General features: G+C 42.7%; 1 protein-coding gene across 11 annotated transcripts in view; it reads right to left on the bottom strand.

Annotated features, from left to right (window-relative positions):
• Positions 1–28,000, bottom strand: part of sox5 (SRY-box transcription factor 5) — a 245,942-nt gene that overhangs the window by 33,452 nt on the left and 184,490 nt on the right. For 9 of the 11 annotated variants that reach the window (XM_016663484.1, XM_007577582.2, XM_007577529.2 and 6 more), the window contains 3 exons: positions 17,022–17,108; positions 9,263–9,435; positions 7,754–7,822 (listed from right to left, as the gene is read on the bottom strand). In XM_016663484.1, the coding sequence (XP_016518970.1) occupies positions 7,754–7,822; positions 9,263–9,435; positions 17,022–17,108 (329 nt within the window). Of the gene's footprint in view, positions 1–7,753; positions 7,823–9,262; positions 9,436–17,021; positions 17,109–18,969; positions 19,419–28,000 lie in introns of those variants that run through there. The other 2 variants (XM_016663505.1, XM_016663485.1) reach the window with 2 other exon arrangements.

Below are 28,000 nucleotides of genomic sequence, written 5' to 3'. Positions count from 1 at the left end.
CCATCCTCTCCTGCTGCTCCTATGTGTTGGCATGTGACCGCCGGCAGCACTGTAATCAAACTATCACAGCGCAGGGAGAACGGCGCTCTCTTCAAGCAACTTCCCTACCCCCGCCTTCTTCTTCTTGTCTTACACCAAAAACAATAATTACTCCACTGTTTTTTTTTTTTTTTGGTTAACCATAAACCGCCGTGCCGCCTGCGCGCCACACGATCAGGCAGCGGACAGGACCCCCGCGGGGACGAATCACAGACAGAACTGTTCTGCTTTGCCTTTCAGGCCTAATTGGACATATGCTGGAGTAGCGAGGCTGGCTAGCTAAACTGTATTGTACCAAAGGGAGGAGAGGGAAAAAGCAGGACGATAAGTTTGAGACGTGCGTATGGAGCGTGTGATGTCAGAGCGCGCGCATGAGGCTTTGCTTCTTTCTCTCCGCAATTGAAATTATCATAGAAAACCCTTCAAAGCATCCAAGGCTTCTCTCCTCTCTTATCTTTTCTTCTCTTTTGATCTTTTAACAAAAAGCCTGCACACAATGGGCAGACATTAATCAGCCTACAGAACTGTTGCATAACATATTCAAGTCTCCACAATATAAAAAAAACAAAAAAAACAGGCTGTAAGGGGGGGCAACAAAAGGACAAGACAGACACAAAAAGCAGCAAAGCAGATATAGAAGGTTTCTAGTGAAACGCTCTGGTCCATATGTTGCAGATATTTCTGCAGCAGCTGTGGAGCTGATGAGCAGCACTGCCATGCTTACTGGAACAGATACATGTTGACTATGAAAGGGGCTGCGCTCGCATGGAAAGCAGAAAACGCTGGTCATGGAAGAACCTAAAATATACACCAACATACAAGAGTTTCTGCTGTAGTACACTGCAAAGCTGACACTATGTACACATAGGATGGGTCAGCTGGAGGTCGGGTTCAATAAGCATCGGCTTCTTCGTACTCCTTTTTGACTGAATATGAACGTTTTAGTTTACGTTTGGTTTTTATTCCTATTTTTATTTTCTTAGATTTTTTTTTATTTATTTATTTTTCTCTTTACTATATGTTTGGGATAAAAATGACATCATCATCTAACTCTTCAGTCTTCCTTTTCTCCTCTGGGGAGTACAGCTAATCAGCACCAAGGAAAATAAATGTTGCTTCTGGATTGGCTGCTATTGGCTGGAAATGCCAGCCAATAGCATGTCAAGTAGCATTGTGATTATGTATTTCAGCTCTCCAACTTATATTTTCTTACTTTCTTTCAAATATTTCATCAATGTGAAGTTGAAGAAAAAGATTATATCAACTCTGATCAACTTCTTGTGCAGAAAAATCATCCTCTCTGATTGGCTCTGTGACAGTTTTCCATCATACCGTTAGCATAAGCGCTTTTCCTGCTTCTCAAACAAATGACCTCCTTGTCCAGACTGCCAGTTTAAAGGATAACCATGTCTTTAACTATTTAAATAGTTAAATAAAATTTTACTATTTTATTGCAGTTAAATATCACATAAAGTATGTTGACATTTGTGTTCATAATGTGATAAAAGATGAAAACGTCCCAGAGGTAGATAGATATTTACAATGTCTTCTGTTCCATTTGCCCTGATATCCAGGTTTTTGTTTCCATTTCCATACATCCAAAAAGAACAGAAGTTCTCCTCATAATCAGCCCATAGTAATGTAATACCTTAAAATGAACTGAAAGTTTTTGCATCTGAGTTTTGTGATCATCACAAACTTTTAAAGTGTGGGGGAAAAAAAGAAGGGGTTCTCTGTAAACTAGAGAACGGGAATCAGAGACAAAGATGAATTGACTGAAAGAAAAGAAAAATAATGTTGAAAGGAACAAAGAGAGGCCAGATCTATGAGACAATTTCCAGATTTTTTTTTTTTTTACATAAAGGAAGAGAGATCTGAAACAGTGGGCACTTTGGGGAATAATGCACTCCTCAGCTTTTCTTTCTCATCAGGCCCAGAGCAAACATGAAAACCTACAGAACACACTGACAAAAGATCACACTGCTGCTTCTGTAGTCTGCTGACGTGGAGAATAAGAAGCTCTGCGCGCTCTTTCACGTCCGAGAGAGAAACCTGAAGCAAACAAGACTGCGACTCATCTGCAAAATTCCTCTAATCAGTGATAGCTCCAAAAGATAACAAAGGAAAGCCACTCCAAGTTAAAAGAGGGAAGTGGGGAGAAGAAAAATCACAAATATACACGAGGAACAAGTGTGAGACTTTATCTTGAGAACTTTCACAGGGTCAAAGAGGACGGGAAGAGAGAATTCACCCTGGCAAGACAAATTCTCAGGATTTTTTTTTCTACTTTTTTTTCTTTGTAAAAAAAAAAAGCAGCAGATAGAAACAACAGAATGAACAAGATAGGCAGAAGGAGCGTGAGGAAGACTCAGAGAGGGGAGCAGGAGTTGGATAATTGGCAGCGAGCTGAGGCTGCGTTCACCACGCGCCAGGCGGCACAGCTTGAACTTAAAGCGCCGCTGCGGCATAATGAAGATGTGGCCGCTAATTAACATATGGGGTGCGAAACAGGTTGGTTGGCACGCGGTGCGCTAAAAAAACTCCAAGGTAAAGTTATTATTGGGGAGTAATTAGCTCTATGAAGTTAATGCGCCGAACAATAGCTGCCAGCGCCGCACAATATGGCTCGCATCTGAGCGCGCGAAAAAATAGCCCCCGCTAAAGTGCTAGTCCCACAGCTAAAATCTGTTGGCGACCATATGTTACGGCAATTAATGCAAGACCTGGTTGACCTATTGCGGAAGAGGTGACGTACGAGCAATAGAACCAATAATTAATTTGGGCAGAGAGAGAAAGAGATGCGGAGATATGGCCGCTGTTTAATATTAGTCCATTAACTTTCTATGGACGGCGCTATTAGGCCGGTCCCCTGTGAGAGCTGGGGCACGGTTCAGGAGGAAATAACGCTTGCATGGCAAAGGATCCGCAGACCAGAGTGTGTACATGTGTGTTTTTCAGGCTTTGAAAGGGTGGCAGAATCTCAGTGGGACAGGTGTGTGTGCCCGCGCACGGACACAGAGTCATACAGTGTGAACGGAAAGCACAAATTACTCGGGCTGCTGTGTAATGGTTGTGATTAAACAATTACACAGCCAATTGGGCTAGGTGCAGCTATGCAAGGGATACAGAGGTACTCGCTGTGTTTTTGTGGGCGACACAAGACGCTTTCTCCTCCCCACCCCCTTCCTGTCGACATGATCTGAAGAGTTGCCACCAAGGTTGATAACAAGCTTGTTAGCGACTGTCCTCTGCGGTTCTGACCCTTCTTAAACCAGTCAAAGCATCAAGCGGTTTTCACTTTGTTCTGAATCTCCTCTCATTCATTGATATGGAGCCTACAGCAACGGTGAATCTTGATGAGATGAAAGACGGCACGCGGAGCACGCTCGTCTGTGCCGGTGTGTTTTGGTTGACTAGCTTTTGACTCATTAGGGCCGACGCTTTCTCATTCACTCGTCCCTCTTGTTTCAGAACACAATGTCTGTGTGCGCTGCTGTTCTCTGAACATGTGCGCTCGCTCCCAAGGTAAGCCCCGAGCCGCTCGGCAGGTGAGCTCCTTTCATCCCCGTCGCGCTTCCCCGCGCGGCCGCAGCAGCCGTCCTGGGCAGCTCCGGGTGGGGGCCTCGTGGACAAGTCGTTTTAATTAGAACGAGACGGAAAGTAAAGGCAGCTCGAAGAAAATGTGCTCACCTCTTCCAGCTTAACAAGATGGCCCCGAGCGGGAGGTAATGTGTGAGGGAACGTGTTTTTTTTTTTTGTTTTTTTTTGTTTCTACATAATTCACACGCTTGTGTTGGGATTTCTTATATTAGCGCGAGAGCTGCACCTCAGGATTGAATGTAGAAAGTGGAGGTCAATTTTCTTTCATCTGCAGAGGATAAACTAACAGGTAAAATGTTTTTTACAAGACTCGCATCTTATGCTAGTTTAGATTTCAGGTCAGGCTTAGAGGTCTAGTCGGCTTAAAAGTGAACACACAACTATATCTTGACCAAAACCATTCGACTGCAGCAGTAACACTTTATTTGAAGGGGGTTGAATAAGACTGTCATGACACTGTCATAAACATGACATAACACCTGTCATGAACATGAATAAGTCTGCATGAATATTTATGACTGTTGTCATAAAGCCTCATTCGGTAAATTATGACACTTTTAATACAAAGTTGACATTATTCAAAATGTCGTTGTTATGACAACTTGACATTAACCAAGAAATCATTACTGATATAAATTTGTTATAAGATAATTACTGATTTCACTTTAAAAATTAGGTAACTTTATGTTATTAAAGGTAAAGTTTGAACAGTGATGATTTCCTGGTTAATGTCAAGTTGTCATAACAAAGACATTTTGAATAATGTCAACTTTATATTAAAAGTGTCATAATTTACCGAACGACGCTTTATGACAACAGTCATAAATATTCATGAAGGCTTATTCATGTTCATGACAGGTGTTATGTCATGTTTATGAAAGTGTCATGACAGTCTTATTCAACCCCCTTCAAATAAAGTGTTACCACTGCAGCTCTGGCTGTATTGTAGAAATCTTCTGCAGCTTCTAAACCTTCAAGGTCCACTAGTTCCTGTGAAACAAATGACTTTTACAAATTCATAAGTTTGGAGAAAATAATGATTGAAGAGATGCGACATCTCATTTTATTTCTCATGTTATCGGAGAAATAAAGAGCAGAATGTGCCTTTGGGATGTTCATCCACTGCACTGGACAGAAGGAGTTCAGTGTTTTTGTCTAATGGTTTGTACTTCTTCACCGTCTCAGACAATTGCTTCTCAAAACTATCCATCCTGCTCTCTGGCTGAAGAACCGGCTTCTGGAAGTTGAGTCATTGGGGCTGTTTTACCCATAAACATGGAAGAGTAAAAGACATAAAGGAAATAATGACGCTATTTTCATCACGCAACTCCGACGAGAACCAATCCTTTAACCAGCTTTCCTCTCTGCCATCATGCTACAGAAAATCAATGCCAAAGCAGAATTTTTTCACCACAAATCCCAATAAAACACATTAAAGGTTGTGGCTCACACCTGTCAAAAGCTAAAAAAGTAACTACTAGATTTAAAAGGCATCGTATAATCAGTTAGATTGACTGTCGAATGTTGATGCTGTACATCGTTAGCGTGGGCTGCTATCATTACTTCCTCTGCATGCTAATTCCGAGAGCGCCTTTCGCCTAAATAGGCAGTAATGCTGCAAACTTCTTTTGGGGTTTCAGGACGAGACAAAATAGGAAACCCAATACAAGGACAATAAATAATTTGTCCTCCATACATGGAGGATGTGTGTCACTCTCTTCTCTTTTTCATGAGCGTTATAATTCGTTTCGTTTCATCACCTCTTCCGAGTGGACGGTTGAAAGCATTCTTCGCGGGCCTTTGGGGGGTTCGAGCCCAACAAAGCCAAGGACGGGATGCACACGGACGAAGGCGCGTGAACGGAGGGACAGCTGAACACAGCCTCGTTAGGGGGAAACGCAATCACAAGGGGCTTATCGTGCTGGCACAAAACACACACGCACACATGTACGCGCACACACACACACACCCCCCAACACACTGAACCTGGTGCCCTCGCTCTGGCAGGCCATTGTATTGTGGGATTGTGCGGACAATCTCTTCATGAATGATTAAGCAGTGCATTTCTCGACCAAGTCTTTGATGATGAGTGCGTGTTTGATCATCGACTCTACCCCGACTACGTGCACGCCAGCAAGCGGTGCCCAATATTTTACGTTTTTGCCCCGTTTTTGTCCTGTGCGCGCACGCGTGTTTATGTGATATTCATGTGAAAATGTGCGATTTCGGAGCTCCTGTGATGAGCCCCTGTTGATTGTGTCCCTCTCTTAACGAGTCTGCCTACAGCTGCCCCTGCTTGTGAGAAACTATTGTTGAGCGCGTTCAATGGAGAGACGCTTGTTTGGGAAAAGGTTGCAAAGTCATGGGAAAAGAGAGCTTTGTCTCGGCAGGGTCGTGAGGGAGTGAATCATGAGCGGACGTGTTTATAGCTTAACACACACACAGCTGCAGCAGAACACGCACACACACACACACACACACACACACACACGCACTCGTGAAGAAATGAAAGCATCAAGAAGGCACAGAGGAACCCTAAGAAACAAACATGTGCTCTCTTCTTTCTTTTTTTTTTGTCAAAAGAGACAAAACGTGAACAATGCCGACTTTAACTCGCACAAAGCAAATAAACTGCTTTGCACGGAATCATGGACAGACAAACGTCCAACGCACATGCAATCACAAGGTCTCTTATCACACAAACTGTGTATGGCTATACTCTTGGGGGAAGGAGAATGTGTGTGTGTGCGCTCCTTCTTGGACAGAGTGTCTCTTTATGGTACAAAGCCCCGCTTTCTCAGCTTAAAATTCAGTGTCATCTGCCTTTACAAAGTCCCAGGCTCTTCGTTCCAAGCCACCTGGACCAAAATAGAGGCTCCAGTGTAGCACCCTAAAGTACAATACGTCTATTTTTAAAGGCTCAGATATATACCCACCCCTTTTTCAAGCAGGAGACAAAGATTCACATTGAAAAGGACAAGTAACTCGGCGAGTCTATTTAAGGTTCTTCTTTATACTGGTCATGATTAGATTTGGATGTTTCAAATATGTGACGAAAAACTGGAAATTGAGTTTGCGTTCTGAGTTTGGGATTAAAGGAGTTCCACCTGGATGTGTTACGATAATTGAAAAAAATGTGTCCTTTGGTCTGTTGAAGGCTGAAAGTATCTCTCAGAATCAGGACAAGGCTAAAAAAAAGGGAAAATTTTCCAATATTAAAAAATGTTGGAAATGTATTGACACCCTTATGCATTACAACCACAAACCCCTTTTACTTCTGCTGCACAACTATTCACTTTGAATTAGGTTAGCACATAAAATCCTAATGGAAAACAAAGTTGCAGTCATAATGTGGCAAAATGTGAAAAAGTTCAGGGGGTCACTGTGATCTATTAAACACAGACATGCTTATGCTTCCCCTGTTTAACAGTAAAGTGGCGCCGAGTTGCTCATTATTTTCAACTTTACTCATCCGCTTTCAAAAATCTATCAGTTAAAAAGTTATATTTCATAAAAAGTTGGCTAGTCTGTGCCACCTCTCCCCTCAGAGGAGAACAGCATGAACACTTGCTTTTCCTCCCTCACCTCTGCAGAGCAGCTGCAAAGTGGAAACTTGCTTCTTTTGTTTTTTAGTCTTTTTTTTTTTTTTTGCCAACACAGCCCAAATTCTTCTGAGACATAATTAGGTTATTCCTACACAGAAATTAAATCTATGAGTGGCTATTCATAAAGGCACCTGGTAGGACCCTCTTTTTTTTTCCTCACTGAGAAGACTTTGTTTCATCACTTGATGCAAGGCACTCATTTATGCACTCGGCCGACTGACTTGAAATGCACAGCTTTATGCTTGCTAACACATTAGCTGTAATCCATCATGGTGCACAGGCCAGTTTTAGGTGATTGCACAAGTTGTGTACATCGGAGCTGCTATAAAAGTCAATGTTGATTCAGGCTCCGAGTGCTGATGACAGAGCAAAGCTGCAACAATTACAATCACAAAACTGCCTTTGTGGGCCACTCTGACACACACACACGCACACACACACACATATGCATGCACACAACTGAAAGACGCTTTCACATTCACACGCTCTCACACACAAGCGGGCCTCACCTGGATTTGTTGCTGCAGGAGGTTGATTTTGTGTTGCTGCTGCAGGAGCTGCTGCTGTTGCCGGGCAATCTGGGAACAGAGCACACACACCACAATGTTTTTTATTTTTATTTTTTTCAGAGTGTGCATATTTCGAATGTGTGTGCGTGCGGAGCTTGTGGGAGATGCAGCACATCTGCGGGTCTCTGAGGCCCGCCGGTTGCACGGCAGAGGGTCGATGCCCTTTCATGAAATATTAAAGCTCGCCTCATCCGGACTCAGCAGTATGCGGACCTTTACAGACAGATACGAAAGCGACGCATAAAGAAAAAAAATAAAAAAACATTTGATTTTGTAGACAAGTTTATGGCAAATTGTTCAAGCTTTGTTACAAATATTGTATGAAGCAGCTCCCCTAAGACGTTAGAAGCTCAGTTTCTGGACGGGGTGGGGAAAAAAAAATCCAGTGTGACATACAGTGACAGGGACGTGCTAAAGAGTCCAGCTTCCACATACATTCTTGTTCTGTCACAGTCATTTTGTGTGCTGCTGTGAGATGCAGCCCAGGGCTCTGTAATGCTTTGTGTTTGTCACAGGTGATTTGTCCTTACAGCTGTGTTTCTCTGTGTGGCTTTTTGTAAACTGAAGCTCTCCAGAAGCAAAGAAAAAAAAAAAAGCACAACAACAACAACAACAACAAAAAGGGAAACCCTTCACTATGCAAATACCTGGCAGACTCTTGCCTGGAAACCTGGATGTGTGTGTGTGTGCGTGTGCGTGTGTGTGTGTGTGTGTGTGTGAGTGAGAAAGAGAGCGAGGGAGGAAGAAGTGTGTGTGTGCTTTTGCTACATCCGTTCCAATACAACATGCCCTCAGCTGATTCCTGTGTGTTTCTCTGGTTGCACTAATGCTCTGCGCGACATGGAATTGGGTATGTGTAAAAGAACTTGCACATAAAGTCAGATGATTTTTTTTGTCATTAACTTATGCTGGTGGAAGACTCTCTAATGAAGCCACTATTGTTTATATATCCCGGTGCAGCAGTAAAAATCTCTTTGCTTGGTTCCTACAAAGTCTTTCACACTAAATTAAATTTTTTTTACACTTATGCTGACTTGGGTAATGAAAAAAAAAATCTAATTGCAGACTTTCCCAGAGTTTTCATGACTGCACGGGAACAGTTTGTTCAAGACAGTAAAATAAAACTTTGGACACATGTTAAATAAATGCGCTGTTTCCAGTACTTCCAAGGTCTATTTATTTTATTTATGCGTCTGCATAAATAAATGCATTTGACTGAACGCAAATATCTGCGCGCTGTTGTGGTTTTGCCCGCTTTTTATTGTTTAAGCTTAGCAAATTTGCACAGAGTAAGAAGGTGAATTTTGGCCAAGATTCGCCCCGTTTAAAGGTAAACTCGGCGCTTTTATGATTCCTGTTTGAGCAGAATTAGAGCGACCGACTAATTAGGATGGAGTTTTCAGCTGCAGAGCTTTTCCAAATGAGGCCCTTCACATGAGGCTCCTCTACCTGGTCCTGCTGCTGCTTGGCCAGCTCCATCTGCTGCCTCTGCTTCTCCATTTGTGAGGCGGCCAGCTTCTTCTGCTCTTCGTGCGCCGCCAGAAGCTGCTCCCTCAGGCTGCTCAACTGGCCAATCATGCCCATGAGCTGGCGCTCTTTCTCCGCCAGGCTGTCTGGGGTACCTAAAGGGCAGAAAAAAGGAAAAAAAATTAGAGGGGGGAGAGATGGGTGACGGGTCAAAGGTGAAATGTTAGCACTTTGAAGAAGAGTACAAGACTCAGCTAAGGTTTCGCTATGAAACCTTTTTTTCCCTCCTGCTCAAACAGAGAATATAAATCAAACCAACAATTTGCCTTTGTGTGGTTAGAAAGTCCTTCGTTCAGTGATTTCAAAAAGTATTAATACCTTGCAGGACTGAAAAGTTTGATCGGATTAATCGTGATGAGTCAATTGAAATAATCATCAACTAATTTAGTGATCGGTTAATCACCAACTGGAGAATACAAACTCGAAAAAAAATGGCTACCTGCTGAAAGAAGAACACAATCAGAGCAGTAATTAGGCCAAAACAGTACAAAAATTATATACAGTTTACATGCAAGATAAAGAAATCTTCACTGTCTGCAAATATGTTCTACCCAGATCTCTTCATGTCTCAGTTTTAGCTTCAAATCTGGTAAAATTTATTCTACTAACCATCTTTTTTTTATCCAATTATTTATTGGTTAATCCAAAAAATAATCATTAGATCAGCCCTACACTGTACTGATGTTGAGTCAAGCAGACGCATCCTTTGCTACAAATGGTCAACATTCACTAAAGGAATGCTGTCAGTGCACCTTAGGCAATAGAATGAAATAAATTAATAAAATTAATCGTAAGAATGATCGATAAAACAGTCGTTTACTAAAATGATTGTTTGCAACCCAGTAAACGTTTTTGCATTCTGACACGACGTAACCTCAAACATCCACCCAACTTACTGATGCCATAGACCAGCACAACGTAGTGCAGAATTATGAATGGAAAGATTTTCAAAATTGTTTAAAAATGAACATCTGTGATCAGGAATGTTCCCCTTCATGATGGGTTTTCATTTGGGGTTTGGGGACCGGTCACAAATCAATGCTGCGCCCCAAATATGTTGAAACGCCACGTATCGTTTTCCTTCCCTTTGCCAATTATACAATACTGTGTTGGTCTATCACAGAAAATACACAGGCGTTTGTGGGAAAAGTTTGAAAGGTATGAATGCCTTTAGAAAATCCTAGTTCCTAGACTTAAAACACCAAAAAAAAAAAAAAAAACATTAAACCCCAGTAAAGACATCCATGGCTTGTTGGTTAGATTTATATATGGCTGGTTTGGGGTCTTAACAGCAGGGGGGATTGTGGCAGTGGAAGATGTGCTTTGATAACGAGCATCAGTCTGCTCCAGAGTCGCACAACCAGATGTTAACCAGTTTCCCTGGGAGGCAAAAGGCCGGCATCAATTAATCAAGTCCCATCCATCATCATCATCAGCTTTACTGCCTTATTGAAAGAAGGAAAAATAAATCTGGCGGAGGAAATATTTGTAAACAGGCAAAATGTGGTGGGGAGCAGGAGCAGGAGAAAAAAGAAGCAAAAAATAAAAAAGCAAATGTAAAAATCAGAGCCAGACTCATACGTTTCACAAACAAAAACCGATCCGCAGCCAGGTTTGGGGAATTTACATTTCTCACTAAAAAACTGGAAGCCAAACCCAAACGTATTTGGTTTTCCGCAGAATTACGGGGACATTTGGAGACTGAGCCGCAGCTATCAAGCTGTATTTCTGTGTGATTAAGCTTAGGAGAGAGAGAGAGAGAGAGAGGAGAGGGAGAACTGAGCAAAAGAGAGTGTGTCTGGTCTGTGTTTACTCTGCAGTCAGCCAACCTCCTTCTCACATTTAGCATGGCCTGACCTTTGACTCCTTAGATCCTGACATACCAGCTCCATTACACACACACACACACACACACACACACGCACAGGCCTCCACACAAGGCCTAAATCATTCAACAGGATGTAGTTATAGGGAGGCACACTGAGGCCCAATCAGCACGAGTGTGTGAGTTCTTGTCTGGTCATATGTACTCATGTTTGCCTACATGCCTTTGTTTTAGCGTGTGTGTGCGTGTGGGTGTGTGTGTGTGTGTGTGGAAGAGCACAATCCCTCATTGTTCCTCGGCTGCTACCTTTAACAGGACCGCATTCCTGCGCCAGTCAAACCAGATGAGGAAAAGAAAGGGAGCAGAAAGACGGTAGAAGAAAGAAAAAGACAAGGCGATAAAAAATAAAAGGAGTAAGGGATGGCTGATCCGCCCTTTGACCGCTAGAGAAGGTGGAAGACGTCCATTTGTCCGCCACGTCCTCCTCCGCTGCCCACTGGCAAACCCCGCGCCTCCTCTTCCTCCCCCCGTGCCGCGCTCCATCCATCCGCCAACAATGAACAATAAAGGCAACTGTCGAGAGCGCTGGCCACTGGAAAAATAAACACGCCGCTGTCCTAACTCACAGACCCACCTTTGTAGAGCCAGAGCAGGAGAGTGTGTGCATGTGTGGTTGATGGGGGGTGTGCTTGCTCGCGTGTGTGTGTGGAGCTAAAGCTGACCGAGACAAGAAAGGGCCTTGTGTTAAAAACGTTAGGCTGTTCAAACGCGGGGTGAAGGGGTGTGGAGGAAAAGGGCAGAAAGAAGAGGGGGGGGGGTCGCAAAGGTGAAACGATGGATCAAAGGAGGCTTTTTTGTAGGGGTTAACCAACCTTCCAACACAGACGTGAGACACACACACACACACACTCTGAAATGTAGTAAAAACCAAAGGCTTTATTAGCTGTGTTTCCATTGAGCTTAAAACTGCGCAAATTGGAATTTGATTAACAGAAGCTAGCGTTTTAATTAAACGTGTTTTTTGCGCCAGAAGGAAGTGGATGTTCGGCTGCAGATGTTTTTATTTACCTTAAAAATTTGCAAATTGGAATTATGAAAGTAAATTTGCTTTACGGAAACACACCAACTCATCTTTTTCGCTGAATCGTTTTTTTTGCGCTAGGACGAGGTGGTTTCTCTGCCGTATTGGAATTAGCGTGTTTCGCTGCGATGGAAACACTTTTTTTCCGTAACACGAGTCAGATGATAATCAAGCGGATGTCACTACTGGTGGAAAAGACGAAGAAGACGACAGGAAGTGGTAGGAGTGTGAGAGTATGTTTTTTAATGACTAATCGCGTGAACAAACTTATTCACTTTTGAGTTTAATTAAAGGAAATGCCTTAATGTTTTCTTTAAAGGTTTTTCTTTTGGCTCTAGTGGCCTTTATTTGAAAGTGCTAAGATAGAGAAGGAAGAAGAGAGGGAAGACATGCTGGAAAGGTCAGCAGTCCGGGAATTGAACCTGTGACGGCCGCGTCAAAGACTAAGGCCTCCTTATGTGGGTTGAGCTTAACCCCTGTGCCACCACAGCACCCTGGAAATACCTTAATTATTTCGATATTAGCTGAACGTTGACAAATTTTTGCTCATGTTTGCAATAGAAACGCAGCTAATGATTCTGGTGGGGGGAAAAAAAATCTGACCTTTTCACACTCTGACCCTCTTTTGAGTATCATTTATCAGTAAAAAAGAATATTTTCAGGACAAACTAAGAAGCGAGACCAGATCTCTTGCTTTTAGCTCCTCCTCTGCTGACCTCATAAATCAGCCTGCATCGCCTTGTTTCCTCCGCTGCTCTGAGGCAGGCAGCCAGGCGGATCAATAACTGCTTTCCTCCACGGGTTAACACACATTCTTCCTTAGGCAGATTACTCCATCCTGTGATTATCAGAACCAAGACCAACTTTCTCCTTTCTCACTCCCGTGCGCACACACACACACACACACACACACACACACACACAAACTCACAGCCTTGCTCACGTACAGGGTAATTAACCAATTTCCAACAATGTAATACTTGTCACCGCGCTCCTACCGCTAATTAATGACCCCGGCTGCGCTGATAACTCCTCGCGGGTGAGACGGGAGGGAATGAGAACGAAGAGAAGCAGCCAATGGATGGAGGAGCCTCGGGTAGGAAAGCGAAGGAGGAAAGACATGGAGGACGGGATGGAGAGGAGGAGTGGAGGCTTATCCGGTTCCCAAATTTCTTCAGTGCCGCAATTCCGGTTTTTACCGTTTCCAATTTAATTCCCAACAGGAAAGGACAACATTTATGCTTATGCATTCAAGTCCATGTCCCTCAACATTTACCTGGTTTTAATTGAACTCAAAAGTGCATCCAAGTGCATGATCTGGATTTATACACCAAAAATGTTGTGAGTTATTGGTTGTGATATATTTATAATGAAATCAAGGAAAAACTGGTTGATTCCAGTCGCTAACTGGTTGATTGGTGCAACTTTATTCAAAGAGTTTAGTCACCAAAAACTTAAGTTATTTATAGACAATATTGTAAGTATTTATTGTGGTCAGGTCATTAATTCGCTGACAGAATTTAATGTTTGTAGCAACCAATCAGTGGATATATCCTTTAACTTCATAGTTTTGGAGTCATTTTGAGCATCATAATGATAAGTCATTGTTGGCTGGTTATTATATTAAAGGTCCTGCATTCAAAACTATTTTTAAACATTTAATAGTGCAGGCATTTACATAATAATATACAAATAAGACTGCTTTTATTGGAAATGAGATTTTTCTTTTTTTATCAAAATGGGAATAATGGATTTCTTTACCATTAAATTCATTAATTTAACAATATGTATATTATTCAGCAACAGCAATCTACTAATCTTTAAGTTGAATGTATTTTATTAGTTAGATTTTGAAGTAATGTCACGTTTGTTTCAATTTACAGGACATAAGTTCTGTCACCAGCAGTGTTCATATTTTCCGTGAGTTTTGAATTTAATGAGTCTGTTTTTAACCTGGCCAACCTGAACACCAGGGTGCGCTCAGCTTCTTGTCATCAGGCTGACATTCCATGTGCACATGTAAAACGTCTAATAGTGTGAAGGAAGGCGAGGTGAATCAAAGTCTTTCTTTCCACCATCTACTGAGATGCGCTTGATGTTAATGATCCTCCTCTATGTGAACATTTATTCTGTCTCTCCACCTCCATGTAACGGTGAGTGCATATAGTTCGCGATGTGAACCGCATGGGGCCTTTTACCAACGCCTATGGCGCAGGAGTCAGCGGCGGCTCAGAAGCACTTTGTTCCCGGCAGAAAGTTCTTCAGTGGAATTTGATTTGGGGGAGAAAAAAAAAATGCAGATGTGAGAGAGCAGCGCAAACATCTTAACTTTTCCACGCACACACACAACATTACGTAAGTACAAAGACACACTCGTCGTGGTTTTAGCAGATACGAACTTAAACAGAGGCATGCATATATTGCTCCCCAGCTGCTGGTGTGCGGCGCGCCAAGCGGGAAGTCCCTCTGCTGAAATGTCAGCGCGACAGGGCGCTGGAAGAGGGGGTTTGATCAATGGAGCCCCCCCTCTAGATGGCCAGGCCCCTCAGTGAGCCTCTTTGATTACATATTGCTTTGCTTCCTAATGAAGTTCAATTACTGGAGGAGAACGACGGCTTTGCCCCGAAGTTACAGGGAATAATAGCTGCTCTCCTCTACCGTTCTCTCATCTTTTTCTCATTTCGGTCTCTGATTCCTGCATCCGTCCGTCTTGGATGTTAAGTAGAGGTGAGCTTCAGGAAAAAAAAGATGGACCCACAAGGACGTAGTTAACTTTGTGACATATAGCCAAGGAAGCGGAAGGTTTTACTTTACTTTTTTTTTTCTTGAAACTTCAACCCAAATGGCTCCCTCACTCTGAAAGAAATAGATTGATGAGCCAATAAACAGAACGTGACGGTTATTCTTTTTGAAAATGCACCAGCTGGTCCGGCTTAGAAACAGAATCCACAAGATGGTAGGGATGTTTGAATGGTTACCAAGAGAAACAAATCTAATGGGTTTCCCACGGTTACCATTACTCCCCTACGCTGAAATTATCAATAACGTCACATCCAGTTTCAACACTACTCAGAACGCAGCATTTCAGAAGTTAATTAACTTAATAACTTACATCTACATGACAGTTTAAGCAAGTTAAATAGAACTTTCTCGGCTCCATTTGTCCAACTTTGACACCCTCAACATATGCTAAGCTCATCAACCGCAGATTTTACCGTCACCGGCGTTTCCAAGCAGAGCCACCATAAACATACTTTCACATTGCGCAGTAACTGAATTTGACTTTAAATGGCTTTCCAGCGCACAATAAACCAACATTTTTGTGGGGGAAAAAAATTAAATGTCTGGGGATGAAATTTTCCAACAGGAGTTACTGCTTCATGCATCGTGGGATTTGTAGTTTTGTCACAACGTAATCTTTCTCAGCCACAGCGACGGATCACAAAACAAACAAATCGCCCTCAGAAGAAAAAGACTTTGTCAAGAATGCTAAAATGACAGATGAGCAGATACAGCGTCTTACAAACTTCAAAATAAAAGCCTTGGGGATATAAGCTGATTTCCTAATAGCTGGGTTTATCATGTGTTTGGGCTGCAGCTTGATATTTATGCCTGAAATAAAAGGCACTTGTAAAATTTAAGAATTGCTTGTAAAACACTGAAAATGATCTTAAAGCTGTTAAATATGTCATGAGTTCAGCTCAGCAGAGAGAAACTAAGCAGTTATACATTTGCTCATCCAATATGCACTGGAGTCTTTATTTTACCTATTAGAGGTAAAATGCTTTTTGCACAAATCTCACTGAGGTTACCATCACTGTCTTAAAACGATGAAAGCCCATCTAGTAAATTCATGAAGTATATTCTGTTGTTTTCATGTGAATTTTTATTAAAGACCCATTTTGTAGCATAATAAAGTAGCTACGTTAACCTCCGTTTTAAAAATGCTACATCAAATATGACTTAAAAGAAATTTTTAAAAGAAACTCCATTATAAAGAGTTTCAGAAAGGTCCTTAATCGCTCCTTAATAAATGCTTTAACAATGTTTTTAGAAGAGTTTCATTGAGAAGTAGCTCCTATATTGAGCTCAGCAGACACGCAGTTCCACCAGGTGCTTGCTAATTGCTGCTGGCTAGTCTGAAGGAGCAGAGTGGGGGTATCAAGGGGGAGGGCTGCTCTGTGAGATGGAGCTTTGTCCTCTCCCATGGCGGTTGATTTCTCAAACAGGCATAAAAGCCTCAAGGCAACACTCCAGGTATGTTTTTGATGATGAAGTAACATTATATCATGACGCAACGCTCAAAAAAGTCAATTTTACAGAATAGTGTCTCTTTAATTAATCGTATTTTATTCATACATGTAGTCTCACAGAGATCTCACTTATAGGAGAAAAAATATAGTTTAGACGACAGCCTGTGTGTAGGTGAGAGTCAACATGTGACTAAGTAAAATAAAAAAATGTCACTTTTACTGCTACTACTACTATTATTAATGATTGTGATAATTATAATGTTACAAAAGGGTGATTTTTGGAAGCATGAAAGTGTATGCTGTAAACAGGGTGCTTGCTAACTGTTTTAACTTTTTACTCATTCCAATCATTGTAGTTAATTTGTATAAAACAAAGCTGAGCTCATCCTGGATTTAAAAAAAAAATAATCTATTTTTCTGATAACGCAACACAAAGTCCAAAACTGGACTTTGTATGGATTCAGTGGTCGTTACCGTTACATAAGCGTTGCTTTATGCCGTCGTTATTTCCTTTTGCCGTACCTTTAATTTCTCCGATGTGCCCTGAGCCCATGGCCAAAAGTTTATCCTTCCAGTCCTTTGACAACAGCCTCTCAATGCTGGGGGCCTCTGTTTAGGGGAGGAAGGGAGGGAGGTCGGGGGGTGAGGGTTTGCAGAGGAGAGGGAGAGAGAGAGGGATTCAGTTGGCTGGCCAACATGACAATAAAGCTCATTTAAAGTCCATTTGCTGTAATAAAGGCAGCGGCGGCTCAGCCTAATGGCCGCATCAGCAGGAAAGAGAGGGAGAGGGAGAGAAAGAGAGAGGCGGAAGGAGAGAAGCTGATAATCGAAAAGAGAGCAAATCTGAAAAACAAAAACAAGCGAGCGAAAGGGAAACGAGCGAGAGAGGAAGAGAGAGACGAGTGGAGGACAGAGAGACAGACAGAGAGAGGCTTTTTCTCCCCTCTCACCTGCTGGTAGAGAATCATTAGCCCTGTGGGCCCTGAGACAAAGAGGGCCTTAATGCACCCGCCACAATGGACACATTATCAGCTAGCGCTTTGTTTTCAACACACACTTCACACAGTCTCTCTCTCTCTCACACACACACACACAAAGCTCTGCACGGGCACACACGCAGAATCCCTAATTATGATTCTAACTGTGGTCACAATTCTGCACAGATGTACACACACACACACACACACGCACACAGCGGGAGGAGTGGAAATGTCACACAGGAGAGCATGTGCATGGAGAGACTCAGTCCTGAGTGTGTGCATACAGACCACACACACACACACACACACACGCACACACACACACACACACACACACGCACAAATCAGAAAGTTACACACAGTGGTGGAAATTACATTTTAGTGTGAAGTCTTCCTAATCATTTACAGAGAAACACACACACACACACACACGCACAAATCAGAAAGTTACACACAGTGGTGGAAATTACATTTTAGTGTGAAGTCTTCCTAATCATTTACAGAGAAACAAACTGTTTTGAACTTTTGCGCACACTTCAACACCCTGCAAGTTTCTTCTACGTATTTAAATGACACAATTTCTAACTAACAGCGCCACACCCAGCAGCTAAAACAGAAACACCCTGTTTACATGCTGACACACAAGTATTCATCATCTAATGGCAATTCCTAAACCAATATCTGATGGTTTACTTCAGCTTACAGCTGTTGCTCATGTTAACCCGTCTTAAACTTACAGTAGACAAATTGTCACTGTTTTTGTGACTCAGTGATGGATTCAGCTGCACACATCATAAGCAAACACCAATAAACTCATAAGTCACCACCACACTTAAAGTTTAAGTGCGTGGTTTTTAACGGCACATTTTCATGCGGCCGATACGATTCGCCGTCAGTAGAAACATCTGTCGGCTGTTTTTTGATGTGATGAACCGGGTTGCTCCCATGTTTTTTAAAGAAACTAGAAAATCGAGTTGGACCATGAAAGCACTTAAAAAGCACTGCTTTAAATTACAGTTTGATTTTTATAAACCTTTTTTTTTTTTTTTTCATATTTTTAAAGACACAAACACATACAAAAAAAAAGCTGAGGGAAGTCGGAGGGGGCTCAGAAGGAAGGACTCGACCAAGACACTATTCGAGTAAGAATCACCCTTGTACAGGCGTAGATGTTATAACCAAAACAAAAAAAAAATCCAGGTTTATATCCACGTTGAGCTGAACAGCTGTTCTTCACATCCATCCATCGTGCTAAACATTATTTATTTCACTACCAATCAAAAACTGATTTCCTAATGGTTCCCTTTAAGCCGCGGAGGTATCGTCAAGAGACGAGGATGGCAGAAAATGGAAGATTTTCAGGATTCAGTAATTCCTTCAATCACACACACACACACAAATCAACACGTAAGGGACTAAAGATGTTTGGGCTTGGCAGAGAAACACGCGCGCACACACACACACACACACACATACACACACACACGTACCTCCACTGTTATGTGCCTCCAGCTTCCCATGAGGGTTCAGTGTTGTCCCTTTCTTTTGGCTTTGAGACAAGTGCATTCACGCCCTGCTGATTACCCTGGTCGCACGCTCCCAGACACACACACACACACATATACGCACACACACACATACACACGGTCAAAGATCAATACTGAAGTTCAAACCAGGCCACCTCTGACTTTTCCTGTTCATCTCGCCTTCGTCCTTGTCCTGGCCTGTCCTTGTGTTTGCTGCGTTGACAGAGATTCAGTCCCTGACGCACCCCGCCACCCCTCCCTCCCCCGGTGCTTCCCGTCTCCCTCGGGGTGGGTGGGTAAGAGGGGGGTGTTGTTTGGCTGAGCGATGAAGGTATGAAGCAGGAGGAGAATGTTCGTCTAAAACAGGGAGCAGTGAGAGAACACGCGTGTAGAAGAAGCAGACTCCTGCAGCTCTCCCCATGTCAGCTGTCTTAGCATCACCCCAACAGGTGCTATTAGTCCCTGCACTCCTTCTTTCTCTCCGTCCCGTCTCCCCCTCCCGCCCCACCCTCCACCATCCCTCTTTCCCTCAACAATGACAGAGGCTTTTAAGCCAAAGAGCTTTGACAAGTGAGAGGGAACAACAAATGGCAGTGTTGCTCGTTCTCTCTCCGTCTCCCTCGCTCTCCGTCTCCATCTCCTAGTTATTATTTTTATTTATTAACAGGGCTGCAGCCATTGTCCCCGGTGACAGGCCGGGGCCACTTTAACTATTAATAAAAGCCAAGAGGCTCTTTCATTGTGTGGCGGACGGTGAAAAGGGAGGAAGTGGGCAGGGGGGAGCTGGAGAGGGAGGCTGTAGAAAAGAAAAGAGGAGCTGAATCTTTTAGTGAGCCGCTGAATGATGCGGTGAACCTCCACTGTCGCCCAAACCATACTAAAAAAACACCAACATACAAACTTCTGAATAGGTTGGAACTGTCACCTTAGAAAATGTCACTCTGACTCCCAGCTATTAGCTTCTCATTGCTGCTGTTTTTGGCGCATTAGAATGCTGTCAACCTCCAAATGTGCTTTCTTAGACGATTCCAGACTCCGAGACAACAATACCCATCGCGTCTGGCACACATCACTTCCAGAAAGCCTCCTTTTCACCTCTGCCACATTCACAGATTCAATACTTTTATCTTCCATTTCAGTGAACAGAATGAAAACAGCTCATCTATTTTGGCCTGCGTTAGACATTTGAGGCTAAAAAAAACATCCAGCTGCAGATATATTTGTCATGATCCTTCGCAAAGATGTGTAAAGAAATGTTTTTAAAATGTCAATTTGGGCCTCACTCCCCTGCCTGAACACCCAATGACGACCACAGGATGTATTATTTTCAATTACAAAGCACTTTACAAAGACAGGTTACTAGGATTATTGGAAGAGAAGAAGGCTTACAACATTGCAAAACTCCAAATATACATTTGTGATGGTAGGACAGAGATGGTCATTTTCTGGTATGCTGCACAGGCCAGGTAAACTTTTTAAATGGGCAGTTTAAGGTTTAGGTAAGTCTTGTAATTTGTACGTTTTTATTATTTAAAAAATATACTTTCTAAAGTCGAAAAGCAAGTTTTCTTGTCTTCCTTATTTTGAAGCGTGGCTAAAACAGCTTCTTCACCAGGTCATATTTGTTCCACAGGGGGAACAGGAAGTCATGGATTACTAAACGGTGAGAGAAAAACCTTTTTCCAGACATTCATACAGATTCCCGTACACTTGATGCCAGTGATTAAAAAAACAAAAAACAACAACAACAACAAAAAAAAACAGTTATTCACCTTGGATTCTTTGTACTTAATTTAAACAAAAATAAACAACATTAAAAATAAAGCAGCCACCTCATTTGTCAGAGCCTGAATATAAAATGAATACGGCACAACTCTTTCCATGAAACTCACAAACTACTCCCTCATCTTCTGGCGAGTGGCATGACGCCTGTTAGTGTGAGTGTGTGTGTGTGTGTGTGTGTGTGTGTATGGGATGGGTGTATGATGGCGGTGAGGTAAGTGTGCGGAGCTTGTTGCCCACGCTGGGGCGGGAGCTGCATATTTCGCGGGGTGGGGTGCTCTGAGCAGAGGGCGGAGATGGGACACCCACTCACCTCGGAACAACAGTAATGCCAACGCATTTATGTTTAAGCTAACTTATTAAAGCTCCACCTTCCTATTTATGTCCTGTCTAAAAAAAAGTCATGTGTATGTTCCATGTCATCTTGTTCCAGTTGCTTATTAGTCTCATGATGAAGGAAATATCATCTCTCCTGATGTCTCTGTGTCTCACTCAAATGTTTCCCCAAAATATTTTCCCCCTCCCCAACTTCTCTTAGCTTGCGTCGAAACACCTTCTCCCTTTCTTTGACTTTACAGCACGTTTCATTTAGTCTCTCGTTTTTTTTTTGTTTTTGTATTTTCCACACAAAATTATCGATGGGAGATGTCCTGATTGGAATCCCACTCGGCTGAGGAGGATTCTGGGAAAAGCAGAGTGGGGAGAAAAAAAAAATGCTGACAATAACTCTGGACTCCAGTGCTATTATTTTGGCTCATTGGCTCAAACAGAGTCAAGCTGCTGCCCTGCGGCTGAGCCAAAACAACCCCGTCCACCTGCCGAGAGAGGGAAACCGCGTACATATGTGTGTCACGGCGCCCCCACCCCCATCCGGGCTGTTTCGGATCCATGGTGAGAGGCGCAACCTCTGTCCGTCTCACAAACAATATCTCTCCTCTTGCCTTCTCTCTCTTGCTTTCTATTTTTTTCCCCCTCAGACGTTTTGCTTTGAGTCACCCACAAGATGCCAGCTCCATTTTTCCTATTATCTCATATTTGTGAAGACTTTTAGAGGAAAAAAAAAAAGGGAGGGAACAGAGGAGGAAAAAAAAGAGGAGGTGGGGTAGGGGGGAAAGTAAGACGGACAGAAAGCTGGGGCTCTCGGGCGTGCAACAAAGGGACCTCTGTGCCAGCGCCAGGCCCAGCCAGGCTGAGGAGAGGGTGGGGGTGGAGGAGGAGGAGGGTCCACAGGAAAGGGCCCCGGCTTGAGATCCCCGAAAACAGTCTCCACATTGACTTAAGCCTTGGCAGCGGCGGAGGGAGGCTCCAGCGACTCCACCTTCCTTCATCCCTCTCCTCCTCCACAAACACAGTAAGGGTCAGCGTTGAATAAGCAGCTATAGGAGCTCGGGTGGAGTTTGTCTACGACTGTCCACCCCGAACAGTGAGGCATTGAGCCGGCAGGCAGGGAGTAACGGGCGATAATATCTGATTAAACACACGCTCACCGCTGATCAGAAACAAAACCATTAAACAAATTCAAACAAACACAGAGCTTCAGAATGAATTCAAAGGAACTTTTTATTTTTCTTATTTTTAAACACCACGTCTGCACCGGTCAGACCTCACCCATAATAATCTGGGTTACACAATCGAAAAGGAAAATTTCAGGACAAGAAATGCTGTACTGGGGAAGCACACCTGAATATTTGCTACATTATACAAATTACAACTAAATTTATTCTCCTGAAGGACCATCTGCACTGTTCACTGCAAAAATACTAAGTCTTACCAAGTATTCTTTGTATAGTTTTGAAATAAGACAAACATTTACTTTTCATCAAGATATGGGAACTTATTTTAGGTCAATAATTCCTTTGACACAAAAAGTATTTGGTAGGATTTTGTGTTTTTATTGTGTAAAAAGTTATTTCCTTCATACAAAAGAGGAGGTGCTGCTGTTTGAATAATATGGAGCAGCTCACACCTCACGGACAAAAATGATACAACACTGAATGACTGAATGTTTAATACAAGATTTTTTAAATTGTTTTCCCCCCAAATCACATGCTCATTTATTTACAGCCTGTTGATGCTGCTCAGTCTGGCTATTCCCTCTCGTCGTCGCCAACATGCTCCATTACGAAATGATGATGTTGATATTTTGATGATCAATTCATGTCTGGTTGAGCTGGGCCGTGTGTGTCTGGACACAGTTTTCATCGATTCCTTCTAAAGACGCTCCAATTGATCCAAGCCCTGCCAAGATTATGGGCAGTCTTTGGTAAGAGAAAATAAATAACTTATAATGTTAAAAAAAGAAAAAGAAAAGAAAAGAGGAGTCATTTTGATGGTTTTGAGGAGAAACAAATAGAGAGGAGATGTATCAAAAAGCTTTTTGTCCAAGCCCACCCTTACTCCACCACCTCCGCAAGGTTAGCAGCTAAAAGTACCAATTACTGCCTTGTTGTCGGGGAGAACGGCGCTTGGCAACAGTTGCTTCGGCGTAAACATTAAGATCCCTCTCCTTGCTCTCTAACCCATTCGTGGTGCTTCCTAAATATGGTAAAGAAAGAGAAGGGAAGATGCGACCCGGTGCGGCTCCCCCCCCCACCCCACTGAGGTGGACTCGCTGTCCACTGTGCGACTCTTCCTTCAAAAGCAGCTCCACTTATTAATAAAACACCCAAGAAGAAGATGAAAGAAATTAGCTCGGGTTCACACAGCGTGGCACGACGGCAACTTCACAAGATTTGTTCACCTTTTTGGGCGAAGCGACAGGGGACATATGGCCATCCCCCTGGAAGAACGTCTCCAAACACATTTAGGGGCGGCACACCTGTTAGCGGAAAACTGCGAGTGTTCACACATAAAATCGTTTGCCAAAACACCTGAAGTGTGTCTGGGAAGCAGGTTTTATTTCGGTTAATTTAAGAAAAAAAGAGGGAGTAAAAAACGACCCCCCTCGCGTCCCGATCACGCTAATACGAGGCGACTGTGGTGTAAAAATATATATACATAATTTTTTTTTTTTTTAAATCATTCAGCTATCACAAAACAACAGATGTAGCAGGATATTTTTTTCCACCCTAATATTAGGGATTGTAAGGATGTATAGCAACAAGCTTCTGCGAAATCCGACGCTCCAAGAATAGGCCGCAACACATAAAGCGAAAATTTACAAGGGTGTCAGTCAACAATTTAATAAATTGAAAATCCATTTATGTGAATGCGGAGCTCTGCCCTTCACTCCGCTGCCTTTTCCCTAACAGATGGTGTTGTGGGTGCTTATGTCCAATTTGATTTGAACCAAACCCTCAGCCAATTTTTACACTGGCATGAAATCTCAGCGAGCCAGATCCACACACTGGCAGTCAGAAATAGCAGCGGAGAGGGCGCGACATTGTGAAAGAACGATGAAGGGCAAAATCTGGAGCGACATTTGAGAAAGTCGCAGAAAAACTTTCCCTGTTGTTTCACTCCGGTTGTTTGTTTTTTCTCTCTCTCTCTCTTTCTCTCCCTCCTTTTGCATGTTTTTTTGTGCTGGGCTGGTGAAATTACCGATGCTATCTTAATGCTTTCTTTTTTCATTTTTTTTTCCTTTTTCCCTTCGCAGGAGACAGAGAAATGTTCCTTTCACACACACAAGTGCACCATTTTCCCAATTGCCTCCATGACCTCCATTATCATTAAATGGCGTTTGATAGCATCGAGACATTTGAATCCGCTGTGGACTAATTCTGCTCGGGCCTTGATAGCCGCTGCCACAGCACCTTATTAGGGACAAGTTATGGGAGCAAAAGCAGAAGCCATTTTCATTTTACTGCCTCATACTTTACAGGATGAAGTGTCAGCTGAGGTACTGATAACCACTGAATACGGCCCTCTAATTGCCCAGTTAACAAACACGGCCTCTTGAGAGACTTTTGAATAGATAATAGAGACTCCCATGCAACAATGGCTCATGCTGTGTTTGAAACTGTATGAATTCATTGAGGATTGTTTACAAAAAAAACTGCTCTAACAAGTAAACAATAGTGTTTAATTTAAACTTATGTCTTTGGGTCTGAATTTTTTCCATTTTATTCCATGGATAGCATATGGCTAATTATTGTCCTGTCCACAAATTGTCCCACTTGAGGTGTGGATCACTGCAGCTCCTCCAGAGTTACCAAGGAGCATTCGCCGGTCTCATTTTGCTTCCATGTTTAATCAACCAATCAAGTTAATTTGTGCAGCACATTTCAGCAACAAAGCAGGGCAAAGTGGTTTACATCATGAAAACATACAAATAAAAAGCAATAAAAACGACAGGCAGCAATTGAGAAACCATTTGAAGATGGCACATTTTGACGAGTGCCATCATCAAAATCATCAATATATTAAGTTTTCTTCTTCGTTTAAAGGAACTCCGTGTTTCAGCCGTTTTGTGGTTTACATGGTGGGCTGATAGGTGCTCTGTTAGATGTTCAAAATGTTAGGTTTTATGACCTAATATTGCTGTAAAATTCTCCATAATTTTATTCTGACCGGTCTGCTTTGTTCTTCAGTCTTCATGCTCTTTGGTCACTACCTTAACCTAAAAAAAGAAAATCTTCACAGAACAGCTGGATTTACTAATCAGGCTACTTTAGAAATCAATTGGTTACACTTCAATGTTTTTAATTTTAAAAAGCCTAGAATCTGCCTCCACATTACGATCATGGACTACTTTGTGTTACGTAAAAGCTGCGTAAAATTCTCCGAAGTTTGTAGTCCATGCGATTAAACGTGAAAACATTCAAGAGATAGGAAGACTTTGCAAAGCGCTGCAAGAGGTCAAACACAGGATCACGATGTTATCTTTTAACCAATCCATGTAAATCTGGAAAATTAGGTTTGTGGGTAGGGGGGTAGGATAATTTACTTATTTGCAAACCGAAATGAGATTTGCGTTTCACTCGATGCTTACACTTAACGGAAAAACTTGATTTATATCAACGACCTGCAGAAGAGCCGATCAGATAAGCCACCAAGAAGAAAAAAATACAAAATTGTCATGCCGAAGTCGGGGCAAGGAGAGGGTTAACGAGTTGAGGGCCGGCGCTGCGTTTTTAATGCACGCACATCTCTCCCTGTCAAAAGCATCCTGTTAAAGTCGACCGAAGCGTGTACACCGGCTTGTAAGAGTGCGTGTGTGTGTGTGTCGTCCATAGTGGGCTCAGGCTGCTGTAATGGAAAATGACACTTGCAATCTGTCTCGTGGCAATAACCCCTCTTCAGCGCTCTTGTCTCAGGCTCGGCGCACGCCGGTGCACCCGTGCACAGACACACACATGCATATGCACACACATGCACACGCACACGCATGCACCCGCACGCACACCCACCCTGAATGGTTCTGTCACTGTGGCAGCCCTCGGGCCGTCCTTGTCACTGCACAGCTTTATTGCATCATTTTAACGTGACAACAAAAGAACACATTGTGTATTAGGCCCTACTGTGTAGAGACGGGGAATGGACCCACGCATTAACCACGCTACACACACACACACACACACACGCAGCAATGTTTTCACTCTCGAGTCATGACATTTTCCGTCTGCCTGTCAAAGCAATGACAGAGAGACAGGCAGAACAGCAAGGCACTCCTGACACACTAATGCTGCTTTGCATGTTGGAAGTCTTTTCAAACTGTGCTGAGCTGTGACTTTAACCTCCCTTGTGTGTGTGTGTGTGTGTGTGTGTGTGTGTGTGTGTTGTGTGTGCGTGTGTGTGTGTGTGTGTGTGTGTGCGCGCATGCAGAGCTGATGGGTGAAGACTGTTATTTCTGATGCTATCATAGTTTTGGCCCTGTCTTTGCGGTTTGATTGACAGTTGGCTTGGCTTTAGACTGGCTTTGCTGGACGGGGGAGGCGGGACCGGCCTATTTCGGTTAACGCGAACACTGTTGAAAAGCGCAAACAGACGCGCATGCACACACTTCTCCCTCTGTTTATCTGCCGTGATATCCCTCTCTGTCTCTTTTTTTTCTACGCCTTTTTCTTCTCAATGTGTGTGTGTGTGTGTGTGTGTGTGTGTGTGTGTGTGCGTGTGTGTGTGTATGTGAATGTTTGTTCCATCTGCGCCATTGATCGGACAGACACAGAGCACGCCGTGGAGTCTTAAGAATAGCCAACATTGTCCCATGCGCTGCCTTAAAGACAGAAGGACGGGACATGTGAAAGCCATTAGACCGATAGCAACAACGGCCCAAAGAGCGGTGGAATGCTCCTCTGACTAATGTGTGTGTGCGTGTGTGCGCGTGTCCGTGTGTTTGTGTTTGTGGACGGTTGGAGCCTTACGAGTCACTGTGCTCCAATTATTCACTCATGTCAATATCTCTTCTTGTAAATCTTTTCCTACTCCCAAGTTTTCCTGGCAAAGATCTCACCGCTTTTAGGCGAACAGAAAAAATAATAAATAAAAAAATTAAAAAGTTTGATTGGTTGAGGAGATCTGCCTCGTCGATATCGGGTGATGCTGCTGGTTAGGTCACATTCAGATCATTTAGCCATCTGTGGCTAACAAATTGGAAGAGAACTCAGACAAATTAAATGACAATATCAGACTTAGGGAAAGAACTTGGTGTTTCTTTTTTTTTTGTTTTTTTGTTTTTTTCTTTTTGGCATGTTCGCCTTGATTTGACAGAACAGAAGAGAGAAAGACAAACAGGAAAAACAGAATGCAAGAAACATGCTTTAGAGGTTCAGTTAGCATAGAGATGAAAGAGAAACTTGGCTGGATCTAAGTTCGAAGTTTCGCATGAATTTTCAGCAGGTTGACCTGTTTCACCTAACAGTGCAACAGAAATGTCATGGCTGCCATTTCCTTAAGAGCTAAGAAGTTTGGACGAAATTCAAAATCTCTTAACATTCAGCATGAAGGGTTAAGTTTGCTAAACTTCATGGGACATGTTTTAGTTTAATTTAGTATTTTTAGAGATGACGCATCTCAATCCTGTCTTTCTTTCAGATCTGACCTGCCTATTCAGATTTTAACTGATTATGCTTTTCTGTTTTTGCCTGAGGTTTAAGAAACAAATCTGCTACAGATTGCTTGACAGAAATGGAAGTTTTTAATTAAACACACAATGAAGAAGTTGCTAAATTATCCCTTTTCATGCATCAAATTGTTTCCCCAAGAACCTTCATCTGATTATTGTTAAACTAAAAGTGTGTGTTGCTGTGGGTTGATGCTTTTACAGACCACAAAA

Source organism: Poecilia formosa, unplaced genomic scaffold (assembly GCF_000485575.1).
Source record: "Poecilia formosa unplaced genomic scaffold, Poecilia_formosa-5.1.2 Scaffold9, whole genome shotgun sequence".
NCBI classification, from domain to species: Eukaryota; Metazoa; Chordata; class Actinopteri; order Cyprinodontiformes; family Poeciliidae; genus Poecilia; species Poecilia formosa.
The sequence above is the reverse complement of the archived record's forward strand: the minus strand, read 5'-3'. Positions and strand labels throughout refer to the sequence as shown.